The 27,994-nt window shown below is 51.3% G+C and overlaps 1 protein-coding gene across 5 annotated transcripts; it reads left to right on the top strand.

Annotated features, from left to right (window-relative positions):
* Positions 1–5: 5 nt before the first annotated feature.
* On the top strand, positions 6–27,989 carry RAB7B (RAB7B, member RAS oncogene family). Of its 5 annotated transcripts, none has more exons than XM_039227632.1 (6): positions 6–101; positions 10,756–10,824; positions 11,558–11,684; positions 12,387–12,602; positions 18,431–18,556; positions 25,880–27,989. In XM_039227632.1, the coding sequence occupies exons 2-6, from the start codon at positions 10,772–10,774 to the stop codon at positions 25,958–25,960; spliced, it is 603 nt and encodes a 200-aa protein (XP_039083563.1). In that variant the 5' UTR covers positions 6–101; positions 10,756–10,771; the 3' UTR covers positions 25,961–27,989. The 5 variants fall into 5 exon arrangements, with proteins under 5 accessions (XP_039083563.1, XP_039083562.1, XP_039083564.1 ...); XM_039227631.1 differs by lacking the exon at positions 6–101 and adding an exon at positions 2,924–3,082; XM_039227633.1 differs by lacking the exon at positions 6–101 and adding an exon at positions 6,612–6,819.
* Positions 27,990–27,994: the final 5 nt, after the last annotated feature.

Raw genomic sequence — 27,994 nt, 5'->3', positions numbered from 1 at the left:
CCAGCACAGCCGCTGCTGGGCTCCCCAGGACATCTCCATCACGGCCCTGTGTGTGCCGGGGACTGCTCAGAGTGGCCCCATGACGAGGTGGTGGGCAGCAGGTAAGTGGGAATTATCTGCCGGGTTCTTCTTTCTCCTGTCTCTGTCGGTCGGAGTCTTGCCCATGGACAGTGAGTCCCTGCACTTCCCATGTGTGTTCCTGAACTCTCCAGGAGGCTGCTGGGGGCCAGGGTCTCTGAGAATCCACCAGCTCCAGTGCTGGCGTCTCCGTTGATGCCCTGCTTGCAGGCACCCTGACCCCTGGTGGTAGCGCTCTTGGATTTGAGACCAGGAAAACAGCATGAGCCATCACCAGGATTGCTCAGGATGAGGGGCTGGGGCTGGGTGGAGTGATGGGGCTCAGGGCCGAGCATCAAGCATGTGCCGGGCACTCCTGCTGCGGCCTGGGGACAGAAGCGTGAACAAGACTGGTGGAGTTTGTAGTGAAGAGATAGTAGACACAGTGCCATGAAAAACCAGATTTAAATCTCAGCCCTGTGAATGGTCAGCCCCCGGTCTTGGAGCCTCTTTGGTTCACTCTCCTGCCCAGCAGGGAGTCAGCACCTTCTCCCTCATCTAGGGTCAGCCCCGCCCCCAGACTGCTTCTCCTATTGAACTTGACCCCCTCCTCCGCTTATCACAATCCCCACGTTTGTCTCCTGCACATCCTTCAGGCCCCAATTCAAATCCCTCCTTTCCAGTCCCTCCTTTTCCTCCTCCAAATCTCCGAAATCCCCACAGCCCTGTAGCTACATTTCTTCCATCGTTATTTGTACCCTGTCTTATTTCACTGATCAATGCAAGTGACGTATTGTGTCCCCCAAAGGGTGGGACATGCTCAGATTATTGGACGAGTGCAGGCAAGAGGGAAAGAAGGAAGGAAGTTCGATGAATGCAGAGTCATGGCCTCCTCCGCAAGGGAGAGGCTGGCTGCCATTTTCCACCAAAGCATGTGTCAGAGGAAGAGAAGGGAAGTTGCTGGCCTTTAATCCATTTGGACAGAGGAAATAGGAACTAAAGCCTGAAGGTGGCTTTCAAAGGTTTTAAGGCTGGTTCTGCAAATATCCCCTAAAACTGTAAGTCTCAGCCCTGTGTTCAGAGGCTGTAAGGACTAGGCAAGGGTAGTTCACTTCCCTTCCCTTCCCCAAGGGTGCCCACAGCACCAGACCCCTGGCTGGTGACTTCTACATGGTCTCTGCAGGGGGCTCAGGTTAGCCTCCATAGCTCCACAGGGCTTTGTCCTCATTCATTCTCTCCCTCTCTTTCTCTCTCTCTCTCTCCCTCTCCCTCCCTCCTTCCCTCTCTCTCCCTCTCCCTCTTTGTCTCCCTCTCCCTCCCTCTCCCTCTCTCTCTCTCTCACACACACACACACACACACACACACACACACACACACGCTCATTTAAAACCTGGTCTCAGGGGCACCTGAGTGGCTCAGTCAGTTAAGCATCTAACTCTTGATTTCAGCTCAGGTCATGATCTCATGATCTCACTGACAGCACAGAGCCTGCTTGGGATTCTCTCTCTCTCTCTCTCAAAATAAATAAATGAACACTAAAAAAATAAATAAAATAAAACCTGGTCTCAGAAAAGTAGAAGAATATGGGAGGGGATCAGATTCTAAAGGGCAACAATTGAAAAACAAATCGGCATCCTAAACCAGTGATTATCTGGGGGGTGGGGGGGTGGATGCACGCTTTCCCAAGTAAGCGAAGTATGATATCGTGGGAAAACAGGCCCAGCTTAGTGCATCCTGGTCAAGGGCACACTTCACAGACACCATCGTGCCCCCTCCGGGCATGTGTGCTGACCAGAGCGGGGAGGGAGCTTCAACTGGAGTTTTTGTTTCACTGACCCCTCCTTCCCGATGCCTGTACCTGGCACTGTGTGTGGCCGAGGGTGGGGTTCAAGGTTACTCAGTCTGCCTTTAAGGGATGTACAGTCCCACTGACCAGACATAGACAGTAGCAATGAGGCAGAACCAGAGACTCAAGCACAAGGAAGCACTCACTGACTGTGAGGACCGTTAAGCAAGTGGTCCACCAAGGAGGAAAAGGCCCATCTCAGATGGAATGTGGGGGTGGAGGGCTGCATCGAACGTATTCCAAGCCTTAAGGGGAGCCCTTGGAATCTGGTAGCCCGTTTCATTTGAGTTCATCTGAACTCACTTTATTTTCAAAAAAGAAAAAAAAAATCTCACTTTATTCCCCTTTTATCTGCCAACCATTGTTAAGTCAGGGCATGGGATCCGGGCACCTTGAAGGACTAGGAAACTTAGCCTCCTGTTGACAATACCAAAAATCACTGAAGTCTCTTAAGAACTTCAGACCGAGCCACACGCTTTCATCCAAGAGATCAGGGAGATGCCGGGACTTGCCTCTCATCTCACAAGACTGGTTTTGTGTGTGTGTGTGTGTGTGTGTGTGTGTGTGTGTGTGTGTGTGTGGTGGCGGCGGCAATGCACCATGATGCAGTGTGTGTACAGTATTAGGGTCAGAACAATGCATGAAGCCCATAACCAGCCTGGTAGTGGGACCAAACCTAATGCACACGTGAGTCTAATGCTTCAGCAAACAAAAGGTTCCCTTCACTGGGTGGCCTCCAGGGGCCCAGGCAGAAGTCCCTAAAACCAGCCAGAGGCTTTGCATGGTGCCCCCAAACCTGCATTGCAGCCTCTGACACATGCACCTCCATGCCTTGAGCCTTCATTCCCCATTCTCCCCGGGAACAGCTTCCCAGTGAACCCAGTTCTCATGGGGATGCCTAACCGAGTGAGCTCCAAGCCACGCTTCCCTTTCCACCCCACCCCCTCCACCCACACAGCTGAGCTCACCCTGCCCTGCCTCTTTTGCAACTTTCCCAAGTCTGTGCATGAGAGGGAGAGGAGGAAAACAGAAGGAAGTAGCTTGGCCTCAACAAGCTCTGCTGCTTCAGAGCCTTGTTTCTCTGAACCGGCTGACACCTTTGCTGTAAGAGGAGACCCCCAGTCTGAGAGAGAGCTCCCTCCTGCCCCGCGGAGGCCGGATGCTAAGCAGCCACAGCTGTAAGTGCCTTGGAACTTTTTCTCAGTTCTTCTGTCCCAGCAAGCCCTAGAGACATTTGGGTTCGGGGAGGGCGGTGGGGAATGGAAGCAAGGAATGCAGGGGTGAGGCTTAGAATCTGGCAGCTGCGGGGTTTAGATCCAACCCGAAACCCCCCCCCACCCTCCCACCACCCACCAGAGAAACTCCTAGGGCAAGGCAGCGAGCCAGGCAGAAGGGACTTCCCCTCCCAGCCCAGCCGGGGGAGCTGGGGCCCAGGCTCCGGGCTCTGCACGGGCCATCAGTCTCAGCCGGACCACACCGCTGCTGGCTCAGCAGAGGAGGGCCAGCTAGCACCCGAGGTCGCCTTGCCACGCCGACAGGGCACGTCCTTGGGTGGAACCCGTTGGCCAAAGGGTCTCACTGGGGAAGGAGGAACTCCGAGAGTAGGAAAGTGTCCTTTTGTCTTAATCATAATTGTGTCTCCTGGCGCAGCTCTGCAGTGCTGGGCAGGCCAGTCAGCAGAGTTGGACAGATCTGGGTTCTAGTCTCAGCTTGCCACTTAGCTAGTTGCTCTTGACTCAGGAATCCACTGGACTATGATGGCATTTTGTACACTGCAGTGGGCCCTAGAATTGCCAGGCAGTGTGCATTTATAAAAATAACTTCTTCGAGCTTGTCGATCGATGCCCCACCACAAAGTCCCATGGAAATAGTAACTTGTCTGTATCCTCAGACCTACAGAGTGTGGGCGCATAGTAGGCATATAGTACACGTGCTGGATGGATGGACAGACAGACGGATGGATGGATGGGCACGTGGATGGATAGACAGGTGGATGAACGGATAGGTGGATGGATAGAGGGGGATGAATGAATGACTGCTTATTGAAGATTCAATATTCCCAGCATGGGTCAGGCTTTATGGAGGGATGGAGAGGTGGGAGGCAGTTCCTTGTCCTCTGGGCACTGATAGTCTATGTGGGGAGACAAGACTAATACTTCCAAAGAACATAAAGAACACGAGCGCTGAGCCTCCTGAAACCAGAGCTTTGAACACACGGCCTGGAGGGGAGCAGGTTTCGAGCCTCTGGGATTGAGGAGGGTGAGGCAGAGTCGTGAGGCTTCTCACAGGGCAATAAAGCTTCGTGCTCCATAGATACTTTATTTCAAAGACAAACTATTCCCACGACTGTAAATCCCATTGTTTTTGAGGTGGATGCATTTGTTGTTTTCTAAGATGTGGTAGCAGGGAGGAGAGGCACTGAAAGTAGGGTAACAGGAGCGAAGTGGGGAGACTGCCTGCCTCAGAATCTGCATCTGCCCCTGCTCACTGGCCTCCCTCATCCTTCTCCCTTGTCAGCAGAGCTTACACTTCACCTCACCTCGCCAGCGAGACAGAAGACCGTACGTGGGTCCTGGTTGGGGCCAGTGGGGGAGGGAGAGAAGGGAAGTAGGATGGTGAGAGCAGAGCAAGTCCAAGAGTTCGTGTAAGACTGGCCCTCAAGCCCTAGGGCGGTGTGTGCATGCGCACACGTGTGTGTGCATGTGCACGTGTGTGTGTACACACGTGTGTGTGTGTGTGCATGAGCACATGTGCGTGCCAGGGGGCATCAACGCAGACTTTCTTGCTCCCAGGGACTGACCTACACTGCAGCTTTGGCAGGTGGGCAGGACCAGGGCTCCAGGCTTCGAAGGAGTGCCAGGCACCAAGGGGAGAGGAGTTAGTCACATGCAGTGGGGACTGAATCGCCTGCAGAGTCTGGACTGGGTGGACCTGGGCTGGCTGAGGCAGGGCCCCGTGTTCCAAGCCTGCTTCTCACTGTTATTTAACAGTAGAGGGCAATGATTCAGCCTGGCCTCTAAGACGATGCCCTGGGTTGGAGCATCTGAGGTAGCTGAGTGGGCGACAGGAGGCTTAGAAGGAGAGCTATGGCCTAAGTCCAGCCAAGGTCAGAGCCCAGAGGACATGGGAAGGGACTGCAGCCACCGTCTGAAACCTACACGGGCCTCCTTGGTGAGTCCAGCCAGTGTCTCCTGCCAAGCTGCCCTCCCTCGCCAGTGACACAGTTCTGGTCACGCCCTTGTTGCTGCTAGTTACCCTGGGACCCGAGGACCAGGCTATTTTAAGTAGCAGCCTCAGCAAATCCTTTCCCTTCTGAGAATGGGGTAGGGGAACTGCAGCGGCAGCGTGCTTGAAGGGCACATCCAGGAGAAGGGGACCGGGGTGGTAGTGGGGTAAAGGGAGCTCAGAGGCAAGGCCAAGGTGAGTCACAAGGATCTGGATAAGAAAGATTCAAGAGAAACCCGAGGAGAAGACATTAAGCCTCAGAAGGGCTGGCATGTGGCAGAGGAATATTGCCTGTTCTCTGTGGCCCCAGAAGAAATCCACCCCTAGTGGAGGGAAGAGGCTTTATGGGAGCAGATCTGGCTGATCTTTCCATGAATGTGGCTCTGGTGCTGGGTGGGGGTTGGAGAAGATGATCTTGAGGTCCCTCCTGCGGTGTGCTGGCATAGGCTCCACACTGATCCAAGCTTGGGATCAGCCTTGGTGTGAATATCCACCCCACGGAAAGTTGCAGGTGCTGCAAATCAGATCTCTACCCCACCCCCATACAATTAGTAACCATTTATCTGGGTCTTCCCCCATTAGGGAAGCCTATTGTGCTGTAAGAAGTGACACATGCCACCCTGCAGAAGCCACAGCCATGAGTGATGTCCCCTTTACCCAAGAGGGAACAGACTCACCAAGATCAAGCACCTCACCCAAGGTCACAAATGTATGGAGGTAGAATAATGCTGACTCCAAAAGTCATGATCAGTCCCTGATACCAGATGACCTCCGTCTCCTGCCCCGGACACAAAAGTGATTTGTCAGGAAGTCACACTCAGATGACTTTGGGCTGCCATCCACCCAAGTGCTCTTTTTAAAGAAACGTTAAGGGTGCCTGCGTGGCTCAGGTGATTAAGCGTCCAGCTTTGGCTCAGATCATGATCTCATGGTTCACAAGTTCAAGCCCTGCATCAGGCTCTGTGCTGACAGCTCAGAGCCTGGAGCCTGTTTCACATTCTGTGTCTCCCTCTTTCTGACCCTCCCCTGCTCACACACACACATTTTCTCTCTCTCTCAGAAATAAATAAAAACGTTTAAAAATTTTTAAAGGCTACATTTCTAAAAATAATAAATAATGTTCTCCAACAATCCTCTTTGTACAAAGGTATGTACAGAGCAGAGGTGCGTTCTGCAGGATAGCACCTAACATTACAATCTGTGGTATGTGCATGTTAAATTTTGCTACTGTCAACTTTCCCTTCTAAAAAGGCTATGCAATTCATAGCCTATTAACAATATACAATAGTGCTTTCCCTATACATTTGCCAACACTAAATTTCACCATCAGTCTTTTTAATTTTTGCCACTCTCTGGCAGGTAACGAAAAAATGGTATTTTTAAATTTTATGAGTTTTCATTCATAAGACTTATTGGTTACTTATTCATATTCCTTGCCCACTTTTACATTGTATATTATCTTGATTATCTGCAGAGAGCTTCCCGGGCAGTGGGTATTGATCTAATGTGATATGCACACACCCTCTACCTCCCCTGCCCTCACCCCTACATCCCCTTCATAAGCACGTTGGCTGCGCTGTCCCACGTCAAGCCCAGGCCACCCAGCTCCCGAGCCTCTCTGACAAGGGCACCAAATGGCAGGTGTGTGAGCTCCATCCTAGTTTTATGGAAGAGACAGTAGAACAAGCAGGTAAGAGGGTGTGGGATTAGGCCTGGATTCCAATCCCAGCTCCTAATCCAGGTTCTACCACTTCTAAACTGTTTTCAGAGAGAAACCGTTTAACGCCCCTAGACACCTGGTTCTTCAGTGGGAAAATAGAGACCTACAGTGTCAGTCCAGCAGGCTTGTTTTTGTGCTAATAATAGTCGTAAAAGAGATAACATTTCTTTTTTTAATGTTTTATTTGTTTTTGAGAGAGCGCGAGTTGGGGAGGGGCAGAGAGAAGGGGACAGAGGATTTGAAGCCGATTCTGTGCTGACAGCAGTGAGCTCAATATGGGACTCGAACTCAAGAACTGCAAGACCATGACCTGAGCCAAAGTCAGACGCCCAAACGACTGAGCCACCCAAGTGGCCCCAAAAGAGCTAACATCTCTTGAGCCTTTAATTTCGGCCAGTAAATATATTATAACAATGTTTATTTGTATTAAATGTACTATAATAATGTATTCATTCATTTAACCTCACAATGATATGCATATTTTTGTTTGCATAATCACAAAGTCCTCTATGCAGTGCCAGGCAGAAAACATGTTAGATTATAGAGTGAGCATAGGTACGACTCCATCATGGCGGCTTGTGTCCACTGTGTGAGCACGTTCCCCTCCAACTGAGCTTGCCAGGCCTTGACCCTGGTGGCCAATGCTCACACAACAGCTCTTGTTCCACAGACCGGTTCCCTCCGCTCCCGTTTGTACCTCTTGTTACTTCGGCTGCCTTTCTCTCCATCTCCTCCAAGTCTGCTAGGGTTTTTTCAGGGCTCGCCAAGCCGGAGCCCAGCACCGCAGATCCTATGCACACAGATTCTATGGGTTCAGACTCAAGAGGTCAAGAGGCAACATGGCACAGAGGAGCCTTCTCTGACCTTCGGTGCACACGCTGCCTCATCCACGTACTGCCTGTATGGCCTTGGATGAGATGTGAATGATTTGGCTTCTGAGTCTCAAGTACTCATCTCATAGGGCTACTGGGAGGGTTCCCTAAGCCCTCAGAGGACACGGAGCAGCCCCTGCAAGTGTTCTGCCAGTGCTAGTTCCTTCCCCACTCGTCCCTGCCTCCGTTTGGTCCTGCCTCCCTTTCTAAGGCACTGAGTTGGCTTTTGAAGCTAAGTTGGACTCTTGTACCAGAGCTCACCCCGTGGCTCCCACTCCCCTTCTGAGCAGTAACTGATGCTTAGAGACACATACCTTTCACAAGCTTCTGAGCCACTTCTCCCTTGGCTGGTTTCTTTGTGGGCAGGGACACCCATGACAAAATGTCAGCCCTGGCTAATACTTTGAATTATCTTCCTCTGCCTGTCTGGAGCATAGAGAATGGTTGCTTAATGAATGAGTCGTTGGTCTGACCTCCATGACCCATCTTAAATCTTACTTCTTCTCCCTGCTTTCCTATCTCCATGCCCTTGGCCTCACCCTTCCAAATCATCCACCAGTTCTCAGGGTTTTGATTCCTTCATCCCCTCCCTCTGAAATATCACACACACACACACCCTCCCCCAGCCACATGTCTCATTTCTTCAGGGCCCAGATGGATTGCTGGCTTCTCTTCCCCACTCCTGAACTCCCCCAGTGCTTTTTCTGTGCCTCCGTTGGGATGCTTTACACTTTCTCCCTGGCGTAATCACTCAGCCCTGTGCCTTCTCCCATGATGACTCCCTAGTGTGGTTTCCTAGTCACTCCATCTCCGGGCTCCTTCCAGTGTCTAGTGCAGGGCTTTGCAAGGCAGTAGCCATGTCAGTATTTTTTGAAGGACGGTCATGGACGACCAAGAAGACCTGTTGCCCACCATGCCAGTCCAGTCCTCCTGGGCTACAGCAGAAGGCTCAGCCACACCAACACTGGCTCTTGGGACAAGCAGCTCTGAGCAGAGCCTCAAATCACCCTGGAGCCACAACACGGCTCGCAGAGGGGCACTAACAGCCCAACGTCCCTGGGGGCTAGGCAGCCCTGGGCAAGTCCTTGTGGCCAGTGGGTTACAGCTCCAGTTGACAGAGTATTTTTCAACCAGAAGGGACATTGAGTCTTTGAGGCCCAACTTGCTATTCTTAATTAGAAAACCAAGACTCAGAGAGGGGAAGTAAGTGGCCCAACGTCACACAGTGATAAAGTGACAGAATTAGAACCAAGGCCTTAGAATATCTGGTTTTGAGCTTTTTCCAGGTCCCTAAGGAAACTCAAGCTGGCCCTTTTGGGCTAGGCAGAGTCAGACTGAGGTTTGCTCAGTATGCTACCTGCTGTGTCCAAGTCAGGAGCCCTCAGGAGTTGGGAATTGTATACACATAGGTGTACACATAAGGGTGGATCCAAAGAGCCAGTTAAGCACAGTCCTCTGCAGCAGTTTTGCCTTAGCTTGTTAAAAATAAGAATAATCGGGGCACCTGGGTGGCTCAGTCGGTTAAGTGTCTGACTTTGGCTCAGGTCATGATCTCACGGTTCATGGGTTTAAGCCCCGCATCGAGCTCTGTGCTGAAAGCTAGCTCAGAGCCTGGAGCCTGTTTCAAATTCTGTGTCTCCCTCTCTCTCTGACCCTCCCCTGCTCACGCTCTCTCTCTCTCTCTCTCTCAGAAATAAATTTAAAAAACATTAAAAAAATTTTTTAATAAAAAAAAAAAAGAGTAATATGGGGCACCTGGGTGGCTCAATCTCTTAAGTGTTCAACTTCAGCTCAGGTCAGGATCTCATGGTTCATGAGTTTGAGCCCAGCATCGGGCTCTGTGCTGACAGCTTAGAGCCTGGAGCCTCCTTCAGATTCTGTGTCTCCCTCTCTCTACTCCTCCCCCGCTCGTTCTCTCTCTCTCAGAAGTGAATAAACATCAAAAAAAAAGTTTAAATAATAAATGTGTACATGTATATGTAAAATGCACAGATGCACATACTCATGTTTCTTTCGTATAGGAAAGAAACACATTGTTTTTTATAGGAACAATGCCTGTTTAACATGACTGTTACGAAAAAATGGAACATACTAAAAAGCACAGAGAACAAATGTTAAATTGTATAATTTTCCTACCACCCAGAATTAACCACTTAAATTTGTTGTATATTTCTTTCTAGGCCTTTTTCTATGCAAGTAGGAACTCATCTTCATATTTGGGGTGGTATTATATATACAGTTTAGTGTCTTCTGTCTTTTTTTAGACCCTATGGCATAAGCATTTACCCACATTAGTGTAATAGTCTCAAAAACTCCATGTTAACAGTTCATTGTATGCCATGATTTATTTAACCACTTCTTTGTTATTGGATGTTTATAAATAATACTGTGAAGAACATTCTTGAACAAGAATCTTTGCCCAAATTGCAGATGATTTCCCTAGGACAAATTCCTAGAAGTGGAAGGCAGGGACATTTTTAAGGCTTTCAATACTTGCTGCCAAGTAGCTTTCCAGAAACATGTACCAATTATACCCCCACCAGCTGCATTAAAGAAGAGCCTTTTGATTCTGTGATTGCAGCAACACCTCGGGCTGGGGGAGGGGCGCTCTCCCATCCAAAGCCTCTCGGGCTGTCCTGACAATGGGCCCCTTGTCCTGCCCCCATCTCCTCTTCCCGCACTGCCCTCCATCCCTGGCTGCTGGTTTAACTGTCCTCGAGGCCTCTGTTCAACCCTGTCCTGGCTTCTTGGCACTCCAGCCGCCTCCAAGAACAGGGTTGGTAATGCTGAAGGGTGAGAGATGCGCCTGTCCTGTGGGGCCACCACACTTCCAGCCTTGGGGAGGCCCCCAGGGGAAGTTGAGGGAGTGTGTAAGGATTGCTGATCACCTATTTCTTTTGGAGAACAACCCCACCTGAGTCCTGGGCCCAGAGCAGTGATCTACGCATCAAGGAAGGGAAAGTAGAGGCCAGCCTCGGGGACAATGGCCACATGGACTCTAGCTAGCATGCAGATGACTTCTGTTTCCCTACAGGCTCTGAAGCCCCTCCATGAATCCTCGGAAGAAGGTGGACCTGAAGCTCATCATCATCGGAGCCCTGGGGTAAGCCAAGATCAGCTCAGGGTGTGGGGATTGGGAAGCAGCCCCCTGCCCAAGGGCAATGAGACCTCCTGAGTGTTTTCCACTGGTCATGAGTCTCTCTGACTCAGAGTAGCACCAAGGAGAAGAGATGGGCAAAAAGGCTGGGAGCCAGACTACCTGGTTCCAGTCCCAGATCTGACATAACTCCACAGGAACTCAGTGGGTGACTTAGAGAAGCCACTTAGCAGTCATCCGTCCTCCCACCCCGGTCAAGTACAGGAAAGACCTGACCTGTGGGACACGCAGCTCTCTGCAATCTTCTCTACTCATTTGGACTGTCCTCTACTTCTAATGTTTATTTATTTTTGAGAGAGAGACAGAGCACGAGTGATGAAAGGGCAGAGACAGAGGGAGCCACAGAATCTGAAGCAGGCTCCAGGCTCCGAGCTGTCAGCACAGAGCCTGACGTGGGGCTTGAACCCACAAACCATGAGATCATAACCTGAGCCAAAATCAGACACTTAACCAACTGAGCCACAAGGCCTCCCTGGACTGGTCCCTACTTCTAGAGTCCATTCCCTACTCCCTTGCTCTCCCTATGGTCCTTTGATGACAAAGATTAGAAACTCAGAATCTCAGAGAGATGGCAGCGAAAGGGGTATGACAAGATTCTGAGAACAGTATGGATGTGTGTGTGTATGTGTGTGTGTGTGTTGTTGTTGTTGTTGACGTGTGTCTGGGGTTTTTTCTTCAGTGTAGGAAAGACCTCCCTCCTCCACCAGTATGTGCACAAGACATTTTACGAGGACTACCAGACCACACTGGGGGCCAGCATCCTCTCCAAGATTATCATACTGGACGACACGACTTTGAAGCTACAGGTGAGCTGCTCTGTCTCTCCCTCAGTGTGTGTACCTGAAATCATCCCAATCCCCTAGAAGCCACTCACACAGCAGTGTGCACCAGGAGCTACAGTGGTCTAGAGCAGAGATAAGCAAACTTCAATTCATGGCCCGCATGTGGTCCACCACCTGGTTTTGTAAATAAAGTTTTATTAGAACACAGCCATGCCCATTTGTTTACTTATGGTCTATGACTGTTTTTGCACTGCAAAGGCAGAGCTTAGTTGCAACAGACAATAAGGTCTACAAGGCCTAAAATATTTACTATGTGGTCCTTTAAAGGAGAAAAATGCTGATCCCTGATCTGGGGTGTGGGGGTGTAGGAAAGAACTAATCTAGAAGTTAGGAGGCCCCACTTTTAGTCTCAGGTTCATTGGAAAACTTGGTAAGTGACCTTGAGCAAGTCACTCCCAGGGTCCAAATCTATCAGATGAGAATAACTGTGCCTGTCCTGATGGCCCAAGAGGAAAGTGAGAGCTCAGGTGTGAAAGTGCTCTTGGGATGCTAAATGACAGTGCAAAAGACAGGCCTGAGATCCTGTGCGTGAAAGAACCATGAGCCCCTGTGCCAGGACTATCTGCTTCCTACCCAGAAAAGGAAACTTTGACATCATGGGACTCAGTTAGACCTACCTCTAGGTACTCATCACAGCTCTATGGGGCGGCTGCTCTTCCCTTCCAGATCTGGGACACGGGTGGACAGGAGCGGTTTCGCTCCATGGTGTCCACATTCTACAAAGGCTCTGATGGCTGCATCCTGGCTTTCGATGTCACTGACCTAGAGTCCTTTGAAGCCCTGGATACCTGGCGAGGTGATGTCCTGGCCAAAACTATTCCAATGGAGCCATCCTACCCCATGGTGGTGCTGGGAAACAAGATTGATCTCGCAGACCGGCAGGTACCGTTCATACTTTCCTTCATTCGCCAAACATTACATGAGTACCTACTCTATGCCACGCACTGTAGTAGGTCCCACACATACAGGGCTGAATCAGACACAGTCCTTACTTTAAGCACGTTGCAGTCCAGTAGTGAATACAGACACTTTAAAAGATGCTTATCATACATTATGGTAAACAAAATGATAGAAATATAACTTGGATATTTGGCGACCACAGGGAAAAGGCATCTACTCAAACTTAGAATAGAGAAAAGGCTTCCTGGGCGGGGGGGAGTGTTCTGGCTGAAGAAACAGCATGAGCAAAAGCAAGAAATAGCGTGCTATGAGCTGAGAAGTGAAAGCAATTTTGTCTGGAGACAGGAAGTGGAAGAATTAAGGCATCAGAGGTAGGCAGGTGGAATTTAAATTAACCTGTAACACAGTTAATTTAACCTGCAGCAGTTAACCTGTAAAACAGGTAGAGGATCGCAGTTATAAATCCTTGAATCTGTAAATTTTCTGGGAAAGTATTAATAATATCTTTTTATTACCATCAGCATATATTGGATTATCTGGCTAAGCAATGGCAGCTGGGGCCCATGTCTACAGGGACCCCACTTGTGTAGGTATTTTTCATGCAGCAGCATTGATTAGAGCTCTTTCCTCATTGCCTACTAATGAGAAAACAATCGAGGCAGACTTAATTCGTAAAAGATGCTCTTGTGCCAAACATAGCTTAAATGACACCAAAAAGAACCATTTGAAAAAGGTTGTCTTAGTGTTTCAAATAGAGAAAAGAAACGAGGAACTGAGCCATCATATTTGAACTACGGTTTCACAATGGTTCAAAGAGAGAAAAGGGATAGAACTGAGGCATCATCTGGAAGAATGGATGGATGGGTGGATTCATGGATGGATGGAAGAAATTCTGACTTTTTCTCAGCGAAATCAGAGGCGCCATCTTCCATTGAGCAGGAAGAGGAAGGGGACCAAATGGAAGTCTCAAAAGTCATGGTGTAGCTCTCCCATTTACTCTGGAGAGCAACGAAGGACAAAGATAAGAACGGATGGGTGACCCTAGGGTCTCAGCTGAAGAGGGAGACCAGGGCTTGGGGCTGGGAGCCAGGAACGAGGGACCCGGGACTAAGGTTCTTCCAGACGAGAGTAGCTGAAGGGTAGAGGTGGGGGGGGGCGGGGCGCTGACAAGCCACCCAGGAAAGAAGAGAGTGGAGGGGCCGTTTGGAGGAGCCGCAGCTAGCTGCGGTGTCCAAGCTGGACGGGCAGGGTGGGAGGAGTGAGGGCTGGAGGAGGTCGAAGGGAAGGAGACTGTGTCACGGGACGGGAGACCAGATTTGATATTTGACAGAGGTCCTGGGTCAGGCCCTGGGCAGAAGAGGCTGAAGTGGAGAGAAGATGCGTTCTGTCGGAGGGGCAGGAATTGGGAGGCTTCGGGGACAGCTGGAGACGACAGGGTGCGCACAGAAACAAGCAGGATGGAAAGAGCCTGTGATGACTTGAGGGCTGGAGGGGTCCATCCAAGCCTCAGGGGAGGAGCTTTGCTCTGCAGAGATAGAGAGAGAGAGAGAGAGAGAGGAGGAGGAGGAGGAGGAGGAAGAGAGAACTGAAAGCAGCACTGAGGCCCCAGGCAAGCCCATCCCCATCTCTGGGGTCTGCGGGGAGCAGGGTGAGGGTGACAGGGGAGCAGAGACCCAGGGCTCAGCCAGGACAGGGAGGGGAGAGAGGGCCCTGGAGGAGGGAAGCCGGGGGAGTTTGTCCTTCCGCAGGGCAGCCCCGGGAAGGGCACTGGAAGAGTAGGTGTCAACGGAGGTGGGGAAGCGCTAAGCAATAACGAGATGAGGGCAGGGAAGTAGACAGGAGGAGCCGCGAGTGAGGAGACGTGCGGCTGGGACACTGCTGCCCTCTGATGTCCTTGTTCGCCCCAGCTTAGCAGAGGGCTTGGGGAACAGAGAAGGCCAGCTGGGATGCGTGCTCTGGGCTCCCCCTCGCACAGGGGTGAGTGCATACAAGCACAGGGGTGAGTGCATACAAGCACAGGGGTGAGTGCATACAAGCACAGGGGTGAGTGCATACAAGCCGAGAGCTACCTGAAGGAGCGCCTACTCTGGGCCCAAGTCCATGCTTGCTGCGTGCCCTTGGCCAGCTCCAGCGTCCTCATCTGTGAAACTGAGGCCAGACTCCGATTCCATGAGTTGCTTGGGGACTAAAGGAAATGATGGCTATGAAGCATTTGGCAAACTTAATAAACAGAAACCGTCATTATCTTCCCTCTTATTTTCTCCAAGGGATGAGCTGAGAAAACACAGGAGGTTTTCTCGCTTAATGAAAAGGAAATAAATGTTGAAAAGTCTAGTGCTAGATTTGGGATGAGAAAAAAGTTCTGGAGTTGGATGGGGATGATTGAGACACAACAATGGGAAGGTCCTTAATGCCACCACACCATGCACTTAAATATAGTTAAAAAAGGGGCGCCTGGGTGGCTTAGTCGGTTAAGCGTCCGACTTTTGCTTAGGTCATGATCTTGCAGTTCGTGGGTTCGAGACCCGCGTCGGGCTCTGTGCTGACTGCCAGCTCAGAGCCTGGAGCCTGTTCCAGTCTGTGATTCCCTCTCTCTCTGACCCTCCCCTGCTCACGCTGTCTCTCTCTCTCTCTCTCTCCTAGAAAATAAAATAAAAAACATTAAAAAAAATATATAGTTAAAAATGGCAAAGCTTGTGTTTACGTAGATCGTACCACAATAAAATGTATATCTCTCACCAGAATGATTTTAAAGAAATGGCTGACTTTGGTGTTTTAAAATCCCTGTTCCTTCTACAGAAGGTAAGAGTGAAAAAATACTAGTTTACTAGAAAGAACAGTTCTGCAAGTACCCATACCACAAGGAATTTATCCACTAGGATGCGAATTCTTTGCCCTGTGTTCAGGCAGGCAGTTTCTGACTGATCACTCATTCATAACATGGGGATGATATTTTCTGAAAACCTTCTCTGTTATTTTTGGTAGTGGTTTAAGATGTACTTGGCATACTAATTTTAATATTTATACACTTGATCATTTAAAATGCATAGGAGATGAAAAGGCATCATAAATAAAACTACACAAATTGAGCTAATTTTGTCAAATATTTGGCCCCTGATGAACAAACAAAATAATAACAGGAGAAGTAAAATGTTAATAGTATATATTGTCAGCCCAAAGCAAAATTAACAGAAGGAAAGCTTTCAAAAATTTCCTATTTCCCAAGCCCCCCCAGTACCACACCCTGAGTTTATTTCCACAGTCAAAGCCTAAATGATAAAGAGCTGTTATTCCGTAAATAAATAAAGGACAAGATGATTGAAACAATCACGAAATTGTGACAAGAACTGGAAGCAAATAGTGCAAAGCGCCGTGTGGGTGGCTTTCTTCCCAGGCCGGCTTGCTGGGGTTGAGTTCAGGGGAGGAGGAGGGACATACAAAAAGAATGTTAATTTGCAACTTAACCTCAACTGACATTTTGGAGCGTGCATTTAATCGTTCCACATCAACCCAACCGAGAAAGATCGGGGGCAAATGAGATAAAATAATCTGTCACAACCAGGCACCAGACAGGCTCGGTCACTGTCCATTGGGAGAGAAGGGAACCGAGATTAGTGGGTTGCAGCCTTAGCCTGGTCCCCTCCAGCTCTGTTGCTGGGTGACCTTGGGCACTAATCTGGGATTCTGCCTCTCATGCCATCAAGTATAAAAGATCTCCCTACATCCTGGAGAGCAGAATCCTTTGACTTCCTTTCACTTGGCTATAGTTTTTACTGCAACCCCCGAACATCAGTGATGGGCGCAGTAAAATGCTCATCACCTGGTGCAGGTGGAGGGTGGGCGGGGGGCTAGGGCTGGGGGGAAGGCACTATGAGAAGCCTGAGTCCAGTCCACACAAGTAAGGACTTTAAAAGATAGGAAGCCCTTTGCATTTCTACGGTCCCTTCAAGGTACAACGTGTTAATTTCTAACACTTATTTATTTGTGGGTTACTGGTGAGGACAATATGAATCACCAGCCACCCTTGACCCTTCCTCCAAAGAGTTCAGGATGTTCCTGAGCTGTGAGCCTTCTAGTTGGCTCACCAGGCCTTGGGCCTCTGTGCTCCACGGAAGAGAGCAGTCTTGGCCAATTCTGGGCCCCTCCCCATAAAGGCAGGAAGGTCTTGGAGATCAGAGGCCAAGATCAAAAGGCCTGGGGCTTCCCCAGAATCCGGGCACGAGGTACAGAGGTGTCAGCTAGTCCCCCAAAGGGCAGACTGCTTAGTTGACCCCAGACTACACCCTCCAGTCTCACGTGGTGAGCCTCCCATGCCAGGCAATGCTGCTGTCAGCAGAGGCCACCGTGAGCCCCTGGTTCTGCTGCCACCCCTGAGACCAGGGAACAGGGGACAGTGATGCTTCTTTTAATCCCAATGAGATAGTCACCCCTAGAACCTGCAGGAGGGAGGCATTCTCTGGTTTCCCCTGGCTGTGCTGGCTTTGGGGAGAGGGGCAGAATGTCCATCTTCATGATAAAAGCCCTGGCTCCTTAAGCAAAATGAAATCATGGCTATAAAGTACCAAGCACAGCCAATGTTCAATACATGGCCACCCCCTCCTCCCTTAAATAATTCATTAGGCATTCAACTCAGTGGTTCAATCGTCTTCAGAAGTAACTCCCAGGGCTCTCAGGCGTTTTCTGAACTGACACGCTCAAACTCTGATCAGCCATTTGCATTCGGGCAGAGATGTACTCATTCAGCCTGTGCTGGGCAGCCCGCGCTGCCAGGCCAAGAGCTGAGAAGACCGTGAACCCGAGCTCAAGGAACCAATGGTCTGGTGGGAGAGGGAGAAAGGGTACCATTCTCATGCAGTGCCCTGCAGAGACCAGTCCCGATGCCACAGGGGCTCTGAGCTGGACTGCATTCCACCTCTTTCTCAGCTGTGTGATCTGAGGCAAATCGCTGAACCTCCCTGAGCCTCAGTATTCTGATCTCAAAAGTGAGCTAATAAGACCCATCTCACAGGGTCATTGGGAGAATTGAATGAGTTAATATGACAAGGTATCTAACACAGTATCTGGCCCAGAGTAGTGGCTTATCAACTGTTCCTAGGCCTCTACCCTGGGGAAGGAGGGTGAGCAAGGACCTGAGTCTGCTCAGCACAGACCTCCTGGGCGTGGGCCCTGGTCAGCCAGCTCAGGGGAAGGAAGCCCTCCACCCCAGCTAGCGTCTATCGTGTTTGTCTTTCAAAGGGACTGAAGAAGGAGCTTTAGGAAAGCAGCATGTAGTACAGTGGGCTCTAGTTCTGCCAAGCCCGTGTTCAAATCCTGCTCAACCCCACCCACTCTGAGCAAGTGTTTGTTATGTTCTTCAGTTCTCAGTTTCCTCATCCGGAAAACAGAGCTCAAAACAGCCACCTCATAGATTTATATTAAGAAGTAATGCATGTGATGGACACCTGGGTCGGTTAAACATCCGACTTCGGCTCGGGTCATGATCTCATGGTTTGTGGGTTCGAGCTGCACATCCAGCTCTGTGCTGACAGCTCGGAGCCTGCTAGAGCCTGCTTCGGATTCTGTGTCTCCCTCTGTCTCTGCTCCTCCCCAACTTGTGCTCCGTTTCTCTCTGTCTCTCAAAAATAAACAAATGTAAAAAAATAAAAGTTAAAAAAAAAGAAATAACCCATGTGAGATTAGACACATGGAAGATTCTCAATGAGTGGGAGCAGCAGTAGTAGGGATGGTGAGATAAGATGGTGGCAATGAGAGTGGGCGATATGGTGACAGTGGCCATGGTGATGCCGTGATCATTTCTTCCCCTCATCCAGGTGTCTCAGGAGGTAGCCCAGGGCTGGTGTAAAGAGAAAGATATTCCCTACTTTGAAGTCAGTGCCAAGAATGACATCAACGTGGTACAAGCCTTTGAGATGCTGGCCAGCCGGGCTCTGTCCAGGGTAAGTGGCTATGGAGGCGTCATGTGCCAGCTGCCCCCTGAGGATAGGAAACTTGGGGGCTTCCAGAGAAGAACCCTGGGCACAGGTAGAGATGGGGGTAGGATGGGACGGCTCGTCATCTTGATTAGTTGCTGAATGGGCTCCGCAGCACTCTGCTTCTGGAACCCCGAATGCCAGAAGTATAAACCTACCTTAGATTATATACTTAGTGGTCCCTCAGTCTGGCTGGTGGTCACTGTGGAGTTTCTAAAATACACGGTTCTGTACCTCCCCCTAGACACTCTGAGGGCAGGGGGAGGGGGAAGAACTGATGGTCTAGTTCAGTCCCGACTGGCGAGAGAGAAGCCCCACAGTGCCAAGCGTTTGTCCAAGTGGAAGATCACGCCTGCAAGAGTGGCCGACATCCTGCAATCCAACAGATGCACAGCTGTGGGCCCCCCGTGTGGAGTGTGTCCTCTGTGCCCGGCAGTGTGCAGGGCTCGGGGACCCTGGCTCTCTGGAGGGGAGTCTGATAGGCCCATGTGTGCTTACAGTACAGTTGCATGGTCCAAAGGATTTGGTGAGGGGCCCCCAGCAGAGGGGCATGCAGCCCAACTATGAGGGATGGGAGGGGGGGACATGGGGAAAATCAGGGAAGGCTGCCTGGACACAGTAACAGGGTTTTCATCCCCTTCCGATATGGAGTCTGGAAACTCAGAAAAGAGTCCAAGGGATTAGCACAGGGAAGGGTTCAGCTTGTCTCATCTACCTGCCACATTTAATCATGGTGGGCCTCTTAGAAGAGGGGGAAAGCTCATCATAGCAATGATTTTGAATTGAAGAAAGGAGGATGGGAAATAGGGGGTTTCCCCTACATGGAAGGGCCTCCCATCGTTCCGGGTGATGGGCGGCCTGGCCCCGTGCTGTGAGCTGCCTTGGACAGAAGTGCTCTGTGGCTTGTCTGTGGTCGTCCGCCAGGGAGAGAGGTAGCCACCACCCCCAAGCGGCTGCCCAGGGAGAAGCCTTGATCTCCGGGTTTGGCCTGACACAGGCTATATTCTTATGCTTGCCCTCCCAGCCCCCCAGCCCTCACTGCCTCGTGCTAAGGGGAAGCAGGAGGTGTCTGTCTCTAGCACATGACCAAGAGGTGTGGCTTTATGATACAGTCTGTAACGTTGGCTCTTAAACCACAGATGCGCCTGCCCATGCCATTCCCCTGGAAAGCCGAAGAATGTCGTTTGACCTTGTATGTTGAAATGTGATAAATGATCCCCCACCAACACAGTACAGTGATTGCCAAATGCTTAGTCACAGGGAGGCTCCATCAGCCCACAGCCAGTGTCTGGGTGTCAGTATCTGTCCTTTCTGAAGAAGGAGTATCCTTGATTCTTTTTTAAAATATATTTATTCTTTTTTAAATTTGCATCCAGTTAGTTAGCATACAGTGCAATAATGACTTCAGGAGTGGAACCCAGTGATTCATCCCCTACGTAAAACACCCAATGCTCATCCCAACAAGCGCCCTCCTTAATGCCCCTCGCCCATTTAACCCATCCCCCACAAGCCCTCCAGCAACCCTCAGTTTGTTCTCTGTATTTAAGAGTCTCTTATGTTTTGTCTCCCTCTCTTTTTATATTATTTTTGCTTCCCTTCCCTTATGTTCATCTGTTTTGTATCTTAAACTCCACATAGGAGTGAAATCATATGATATTTGTTTTCTGCTGACTAATTTCGCTTAGCATAATACCCTCCAGTTCCACCCACATAGTTGAAAATGGCAAGATTTCATTCTTTTTGATTGCCGAGTAATACTCCATTGTATATATGTACCACCTTCTTTATCTATTCATCTGCCAACTGGAGAGTAATTTATTCTTAAAGTTACATCTTTCTGCTGTGTCCACGTTATGAAGTTTGTCTGCTTGGTTGTTGTTGTTGTTTTATTATTTTAGTGTTTATTCATTTATTTTTAGAGAGAGATTGAGAACATGGGGAAAGGTCAGAGAGAGGGAGACAGAGCAGGCACTGTGCCGACCGCCAGTGCAGAGCCTAATGTGGGGCTTGAACTCATGAACCATGAGATCATGGCCTTAGCCGAAACCAAGAGTCAGACACTCAACAGACTGAGCCACACAGCCACCCCTATTGTTGGTGTCTTAATATACTACTTGGCAAAAGAGTGGCTGAGCAACCCGAGGGTCAGTCCCTCATGTTAAGGGAGGAATTTGCTGATAAGTCTAGAAGTCACAAGTATGGTATCCACAGTCAAACTGACCTGCATTTGAATCCTGCCCTGGTGTTTTTGAGTGGACCCCTGGGCAAGACATATAACTGCTCTGAGCCTCAGCTTCCTCATCTGTAAGATGGAAATAATGCAATCCTGTGAACAGTTCTTAAGCTGTCAGGCTAGGGCTGGAGACATGGACCTCAGTGGCTCCAAGGTCAGGTAGAGGAGTAAGACATTCACAAACAGGTTGTCCTAGAGGTAAGTGCCACAGAGGGAACAAAATCAATGACTTCGATGAACTTGATGGCTCAGCGGTGGCTGGTGGCAAGGGTGGGCCAGGATGCTCCCCAGAGAAGTGGCATGTGGCTTGGGTGTTGAAAGACAATGCACAGTTTGCAGGTGGCCATGGGAGGATGGGGGAGGGGCAGACACAGGAGAAGGATGGAGGGAAGAGCATGGCCAGAGGCCCAGGCACCAATCCACAGGGCTCATGTGAGGAATCAACTGTGATCCGCCTGTAAGAGGGGGAAATGTGGCGTTCAGGGAAGCGAGTGTGGGAGGCGAGCGATGAAGACCACAAGGTCAACAACACAGATCATGAAGGCCTCGAGAGCTCCCCCCGCCAAGTGCTTGGGCTTCATGCAGCAGGCCCGCGGTGTCCAGAGCACGCTGCTGGACCCGAGGCACACAGGGACTCACCTGGCACCTTAAAACCCAGGGTGTGACTTTTCCTTAGAAATCTGACTTGAAAAGTCAGGGTGTGACTTTTCCTTAGAAATTTGGAGGAGAAATATTTTCACATTAAAACAAAAAAAAAAATTATTACCAGGGCATAGAACGTAAAACTCGGGTGCATTTTTTTTTATTTTTTTTAATGTTTTATTTATTTCTGAGAGAGACAGAGAGAGAGAGAGACAGCATGAGCAGGGGAGGGTCAGAGAGAGAGGGAGACACAGAATCTGAAGCAGGCTCCAGGCTCTGAGCTAGGTGTTAGCACAGAGCCCAATGCGGGACTTGAACCCACAAACCGTGAGATCATGACCTGAGCCGAAGTAGGATGCTTAACTGACTGAGCCACCCAGGCGCCCCTCGGGTGCATTTTTAAAGTGAAACTGGGTTTGCACACCTGTATTGTAAGGTCAAATGAGTTTTCAAAGACATTTCTGACAAAGGCTTCTCCCCTCCTCCCCAGGGAGGTGGCGTACTCACGGGAACTGGAGTGTTTGAGGCAGATGTGAGCGGTGGCAGGGGAGAGAAGCCGCAGGCAGGCCCGGGTGGGACCACCTGGGGATCTGACTATAATCCCTGGCTCCCCCTCTGACTCACTGTGTCCTAAAGCAAGTCATGCGGCCTCCCTAAGCCACCATTTCCCTCTCTTTAAAGTATGAATAATATCTTCCTAATGGGGTTGTTGCAACGACCAAGCAAAACAACTCCCAGTCCAGAGAAAGCATTCAATAAAAGGCTGCTGGGGTCCCCTGGGTGGCTCAGGGGGTTAAGCATAGGACTCTTGGTTTTGGCTGAGGTTGTGATCTCAGGGTTCCTGGGTTAGAGCATGGAGTTCCAATGCTCTCTCTCCCTCTCTCTCTGCCCTTCCCCCACTCACACCCTCTCTCTCTTTAAATAAATGATAGATAGATGATAGATAGATAGATAGATAGATAGATAGATAGATAGATAGATAGATGATAGCTGTTTTAAAATGGGAGCAGTGTCTAAGGGTTCTCAGCAAGGGAGTCTTCTGCTTCATGGAAGATGGGCTCAATGGGTGGTTGAGACAGTAGTGCAATAGCCCAGCCTGAGAGCACGGAGATGTCAGGAGAAGGTGGATTAAACAGACTTTGGAGGTAGAGCCTTGGGAGTTCATAAAGGCTGAATGTAGGAGAGAAGGAATCGGGAGCTATTCAGGTGGATGAGTGGGTTCTCAGCTTGGCAGTCGGATGCATGATAGGATGGCCAGAACGCTCAGGACCAAGCTAGAGAAGAGAGGGAAAAGCAGGAGCATCACAGGAGGAAGGGGGTGATGCGGTCAGTCCGTGGGGCACATGACATCCACAGCTCCTCGAAATGTCTGAGTCCTGCCGGGGACTCTGGCTGGAAAGAGTGATTTGCGAGCACAGCACCAGAAGAGGTACTTGGCCAACATTCCTTTCCATTTTGAAAGGAAAGATGGTAGGTAGTTACTTTAGTGTCCCAACCTGGCCGCTTTCTTTTTCTTTTTTTAACGTGTGTTTATTTTTGAAAGAGAGAGACGTGAGAAGGGGAGGGGCAGAGAGAGGGAGACCCAGAATCTGAAGCAGGCTCCGGGCTCCACAGAGCCCGACGCAGGGCTGGAACTCACCAACCGTGAGACCATGACCTGAGCCAAAGTCAGACACTCAACCAACTGAGCCCCCCAGGCGCCCCCCAATCTGGCCACTTCCAAGGATTAGGACAATCAGTTATTCCAAAATAAGAAGGGACACCACCTGCTCAAGGAGATTGGGCCTGATGAGATCCTGCTCTTACCACGTTGGCAACACCACCCCTGCTGGGGCTGCTCAGACGGCGTGAGCTGCAGCGTGGAGGCCCAGCTCCTGCGGGGGAGGGGAAGGACAGGAGGGAAGCGGGCTGGCTAGCGGGTAGGCTCAGTGGACTCCCGGGATCTTTCTGAGGTCCTCCATTGTGGGATCCAAAGGCAGGTCCACAGAGGTGACCAGGCTTGAAGGGACAGGGGGGCACAGTCACATCCCTTAGGCGCAGTAGGCGCTTGCGTGGGGACCCTTCCAGGGTGCTCTACACTGAGACGCACATCTTGCCAAGAGGACAGGGGCCTGGAGAAAAGAATCACATGGGGAACCTGATTACAGCCACCGGTTGCTTGGAAGTTTTGTGTGAAATCCGAGGAGCAAGATGATGCCATCATTACCTGCACTGGTGTCACAAAGGGGAAGCACATGGTGAGCTGGACCTGGGGATGTGCTGATGCTATGGGGTTCAGAGAGCTGGCGTGACGGTCTGAGGCTTCTCAGGGGTGAAGCTCCTCACCCCTTCCAGAGGCAGAATTCCATGCAAATCTAGAAAGAGGGCAAAGGAACTCAGGAGGCTCCGTAGCTGCTCGGAGGCCCCGCATCTCCTTCCCCTCTGGGCTGGCGTGTGGACAGCCGCCCGGGCTTCTGTTCACGAGGGGCTCCAGGGCCCCCACTGGGGCTTGGGTGGACGTGGGTGGGGGCACACTCAGGGGTGATGAGCCAATGGGCCCTGCTTCCAGGGTCCAAAGACGCAGTTAGGGAAGTTCCTGATCCCAGTCATGGCCTCTGGCTTGAACCATGACGGGGGGACCCACGAAGTCCCAGCAGTGAGAGAGTGCTTCCCAAACCTGCCTTGTGGGGAGAGATGGACCAGGGTAAAAGGGACCCTCCCTTGTCCCTCCCTGGGAGACTCGGAAATGTCAGGACTTGAACCGCATCAGCTCCGTGGAGTGAGAGGGACCCCACGCAGCGGCAGGGTCCAGGTGGAGGATTGGCCATGCCCAGGGCTGCGGAGGCTGGAGCCCACACACCAGGCCTGGGAGGTGCTGGGGACAAGGAGCCCCCTGGCCCCATTCCCTCTTCTCAGGCACCTTGGGTGGGACTCTGCTCTCAGCGTGACAGCCGGGGAAGCCCGGGGTATCCTGGGTCAGGTCTGTGAGCAGTGGGCTAGGATCCCCCCTAGCAGAGGGGACGCCAATCTGGGGTGTGGGGACATCTCCAGCGAGACAGACCTGCATTTGGAGAGCATACACCGCCCCCAACCCCAGGCATTAGACCTTTCTGTTAAAATAAGTATAGATAAATTCTAAACTCTAAATAATCTGCTGAGGGAGGCGCCTGGGTGGCTCAGTCGGTTAAGCAGCTGACTTCGGCTCAGGTCATGATCTCACGGTTTGTGAGTTCGAGCCCCGTGTTGGGCTCTGTGCTAACAGTTTGGGGCCTGGAGCCTGCTTCCGCTTTTGTGTCTCCCCCTCTCTCTGCCCCTCCCCTGCTCATGCTCTGTCCCTCTCTCTCAAAAATAAATAAACATTAAAATAATTATAATTGGCTGAGGAAGGCTCAAGGCCCATCACCCAGGCTGACTAAGGCCCGAGACCCGGCCTGGGAAGGCTGAGAAACAGGGGCTTTCAGGAAACAAACTCTACGGAAAAGGGCTGTATCCCAGGCCCAGCGCCATGAGCTCTGCGCGTGAGGCTAAATGACCCCTCAGTCATGGGGCCTCGGGGGACCGTCTCCTGCATCTCAGGAGCCACCATCATCAGGGTGCAGCAGGTGAGGCCTGATGCCATCTCCTGGGACAGGGAGGTGACATTCACCAGTGGCGATGGGTGCTGCTGGGTGACAGCCACCCACGCACACAATACCATCTGTGGGGGGGCACGGATGCCAAGCCCAGTGACTGGTGAGAGCCGAGTAGAATAAAGAGATGGGGTCCCTTTAAGAAGAGACTCTTGAGCCCTAGCATTTACCTCCTGGAGGAAGGGCCCCAGGCCTGCCCCATCCTCACCCCTGAGCCAAGGTCCTGGAAGAGAGGTGGCCCAGCTTTGTTGGGACACCAGGGTTTGAGAAGGTAGCAGAGAGGCAAACAGGCCCAGTGGAAAGGCTGAGTCTAGTTTGGGGGTGGAGAGAGCCTGTGGGAAGGACCGAGAATTGACTGGCTTCTCAGGAGCCAGGGGTGGCCGTGGGGGGAGGCTGGGAGTGGACATGGTGAAAGAAGGTTGGGTGTGGGGTGTTTGTGCGGAGTGGTCTCCAGCAGGAATAAGGGGAGGGTTGTCATTGCCTCTGCCTGAGGTCAGATATCACCTCAGTTGTTCCTTCTGGAGAATGGAAAGTCATGGGACGCTGTTGGAGGTCAGGAGACTTGTGCCACCCACTGCTCGGGGCTCCTGGGAAGAAGCTGGAGGAGGAAGTGAGGAAAGAAGAGGGTGAGGAAGGCCAGGGCCCCACCCCCACTCCCACCCCCACCCCCACCCCCACCGTTAGTTTCCTAACAACACAATGGGGAGGGAACAAAAAAGCCAGCCACCATCGGCTGGAAAGAAACAGAAGGCAGGTGGGTGTCTTTGCCTCTCAGCATGTGAACTCCGACTTCTCTTCCTTCCCCAGTATCGAAGCATCTTAGAGAATTACCTCACAGACTCCATCAAGCTCTCACCGGAAGACCAGTCCAGGAGTAGATGCTGCTGACCTTCTAGACACCAGCTCTGACGCCCAGACAAAGCCTGCCCCGCGCCCAGGCATCCTCCCCACCACCCCGCACCACCCCCCGCCCCGCCTCCTGCCCAAGCCCAGCCCAGGCAGCCTAAGCTCTGCAGCCAGAGCCCTCGATCCCCGATCCCCGATCCCCTTGCCTCCATGCTGGGCCCAGGTCAGAGCCCAGCCCCTGCCTCGGGCTGAGTGCAGTGAGGACAGAGCTGGGCCCTCAGGGGTCCCAGTGGAACCCAGAACGTCACAGCCACATCTTGGGCCTGGAGGAGGCATAGCTCCCTGGCTGGCTCCGGCCTTCCTGCTACCTGCCCTTCCCAAACACACTCCTGGTCCAGAACGCACATCTCTGCAGACAGACGGGCCACTGTTTCTGGAGTCCCGTTGTGTCTTCCTGTGGCCTGGCCTTCCTTGCCCCCACCACCATGTACCCGCAAAGCCACAGCACAGCTTTGGACCAGGGCGTGGCTTGGGCCACCCTGGCTATCAGCGCTGGAAAGCAAGGGCCAGCCTCAACCCCTGGTGGCCACTGTCAGGCCTGGAACAAAACCCCGCCCCCTGCAGGGTACGAGACTGAGGGAGCCCAGGAAAAGGCACCAACGACTGGCTCAGTCTTCTCTACTGGATGCTCAAACAACTCCTTTAAGTCTCCCTGAGCCTCAGCTTGCTTATCTGTCAAATAGGGGTAACAAGTGTCCTGCTGACATCAGAGTATATGGTTTTGAGGACCAGAAGCTCTGCTTAAATCTCAGCTGCTCTTGTTGATATGTATGTATTTATTTCTTCAACAAGTACCGTTGAATATCTGCTATGGATAATGCACCATGGTCCAGTGACAAATGAAACAAACAAGGACCCTGCTCTCCTGGACCCAGCATTCTGATAAGGGAAGGAAGCAATAGGCACAGATTTTAAACAGATCTGTGCTTGGACAAAGCAGCAAAGGTAATGAGATAGAAAGGGACAGAATCTGGGGTTGGTGCTGTTTTGGACAAAATGGTCCAGGAGGGCTTCCCTGAGGAAGTGTCATTTGGCCCAAGGACTAGAGAATGAGCAGATAGATGACTTTCACTAGAGATCTGGACAAAGAGCATTCCATGGAGAGGGAGCAGAAAGAGCCAAGGTCCTGAGGTGAGGACAAATTTGCTATGTTCCAGGAACAGTGAAAGGACATTCATTCACCTGAGGACTCAAAGATGCTGTCCCAGAGACAAGCAAAGGGGACCCTGCCCCCTGGAGTGGCTCCTTGATGCTCTGCTGACTGGCCACCAGAGGGCAGCAGTGCTCCTTCCCTTCCACGCTGAGTGGCCTGTGGCTTCTCCATGCCACCTGAAGCGGGGCTTTTCTCTCTGTGCTGATCCTCAAAGCATGTTCTCAGGCTGGGGGCATGTTTGGCCCTCTGAGATCTGCTGGACAGGAGAATCCCCTTTCCTTACACCTACTAAGAAATAGGCAAAAGCTGTAATATCAATGATCCAGGCAAGAAATCCACGTAAGTGACAAATACTAGAATTGAGGGGCCTGAAAACCTCAATAGGCAGAACCCAGCCTGAAGGGGGTGGACAGGATGACCACTCAGAGGCTCCCAAGCCATACCCATGCCACCCCCACCCCCCCGCCCCTGAAGTCTCCTGTCTACACAGAAGTACCTGGTCCTGAGCTCCGAGCAAAGCCGGGATGTGAGCCTAGGACTTCTGATGTCATCTGACTATGAAGATACTCCCAGAGGCAGGGAACCCTGGGGGTGGGGGTGGGGGGTGTCAGCAGGAGAGTCTGGGGAGCCTCGTCTCCCCACCCAGCTGTGGGCGGCGGCATGGATCTGGCACCGAGCAGGGGCTGGGAGCACTCCACCGTCTCTGTGCCCTTCCTGGTAGCGGCATTCTACAGCTCACACAGGCTCTCCCGGCGGACCCTGGATGGGATGTGTGTCCTGTGCATGCCGCACCGAGGGACATGAGAACTGTTGCAAAATGCGTGCAACAAACAATAAATGTGTCCTTCTGTCTTTTTATCCTT

Source organism: Hyaena hyaena, unplaced genomic scaffold, assembly GCF_003009895.1.
Source record: "Hyaena hyaena isolate Hyena2069 unplaced genomic scaffold, ASM300989v1 scaffold_28, whole genome shotgun sequence".
Classification (NCBI taxonomy): domain Eukaryota; kingdom Metazoa; phylum Chordata; class Mammalia; order Carnivora; family Hyaenidae; genus Hyaena; species Hyaena hyaena.
This window is presented reverse-complemented; position numbering and strand designations above follow the sequence as displayed.

What these genes read in the sequence shown, in the direction of transcription:
- RAB7B (XM_039227632.1), top strand. Translation starts at nt 10,772, where the DNA reads ATGAATCCTCGGAAGAAGGTGGACCTGAAGCTCATCATCATCGGAGCC. An exon ending in ACACGACTTTGAAGCTACAG is followed by an intron (nt 11,685 to 12,386) that starts GTGAGCTGCTCT and finishes CTTCCCTTCCAG; the next exon opens with ATCTGGGACACGGGTGGACA. An exon ending in TTGATCTCGCAGACCGGCAG is followed by an intron (nt 12,603 to 18,430) that starts GTACCGTTCATA and finishes CCCCTCATCCAG; the next exon opens with GTGTCTCAGGAGGTAGCCCA.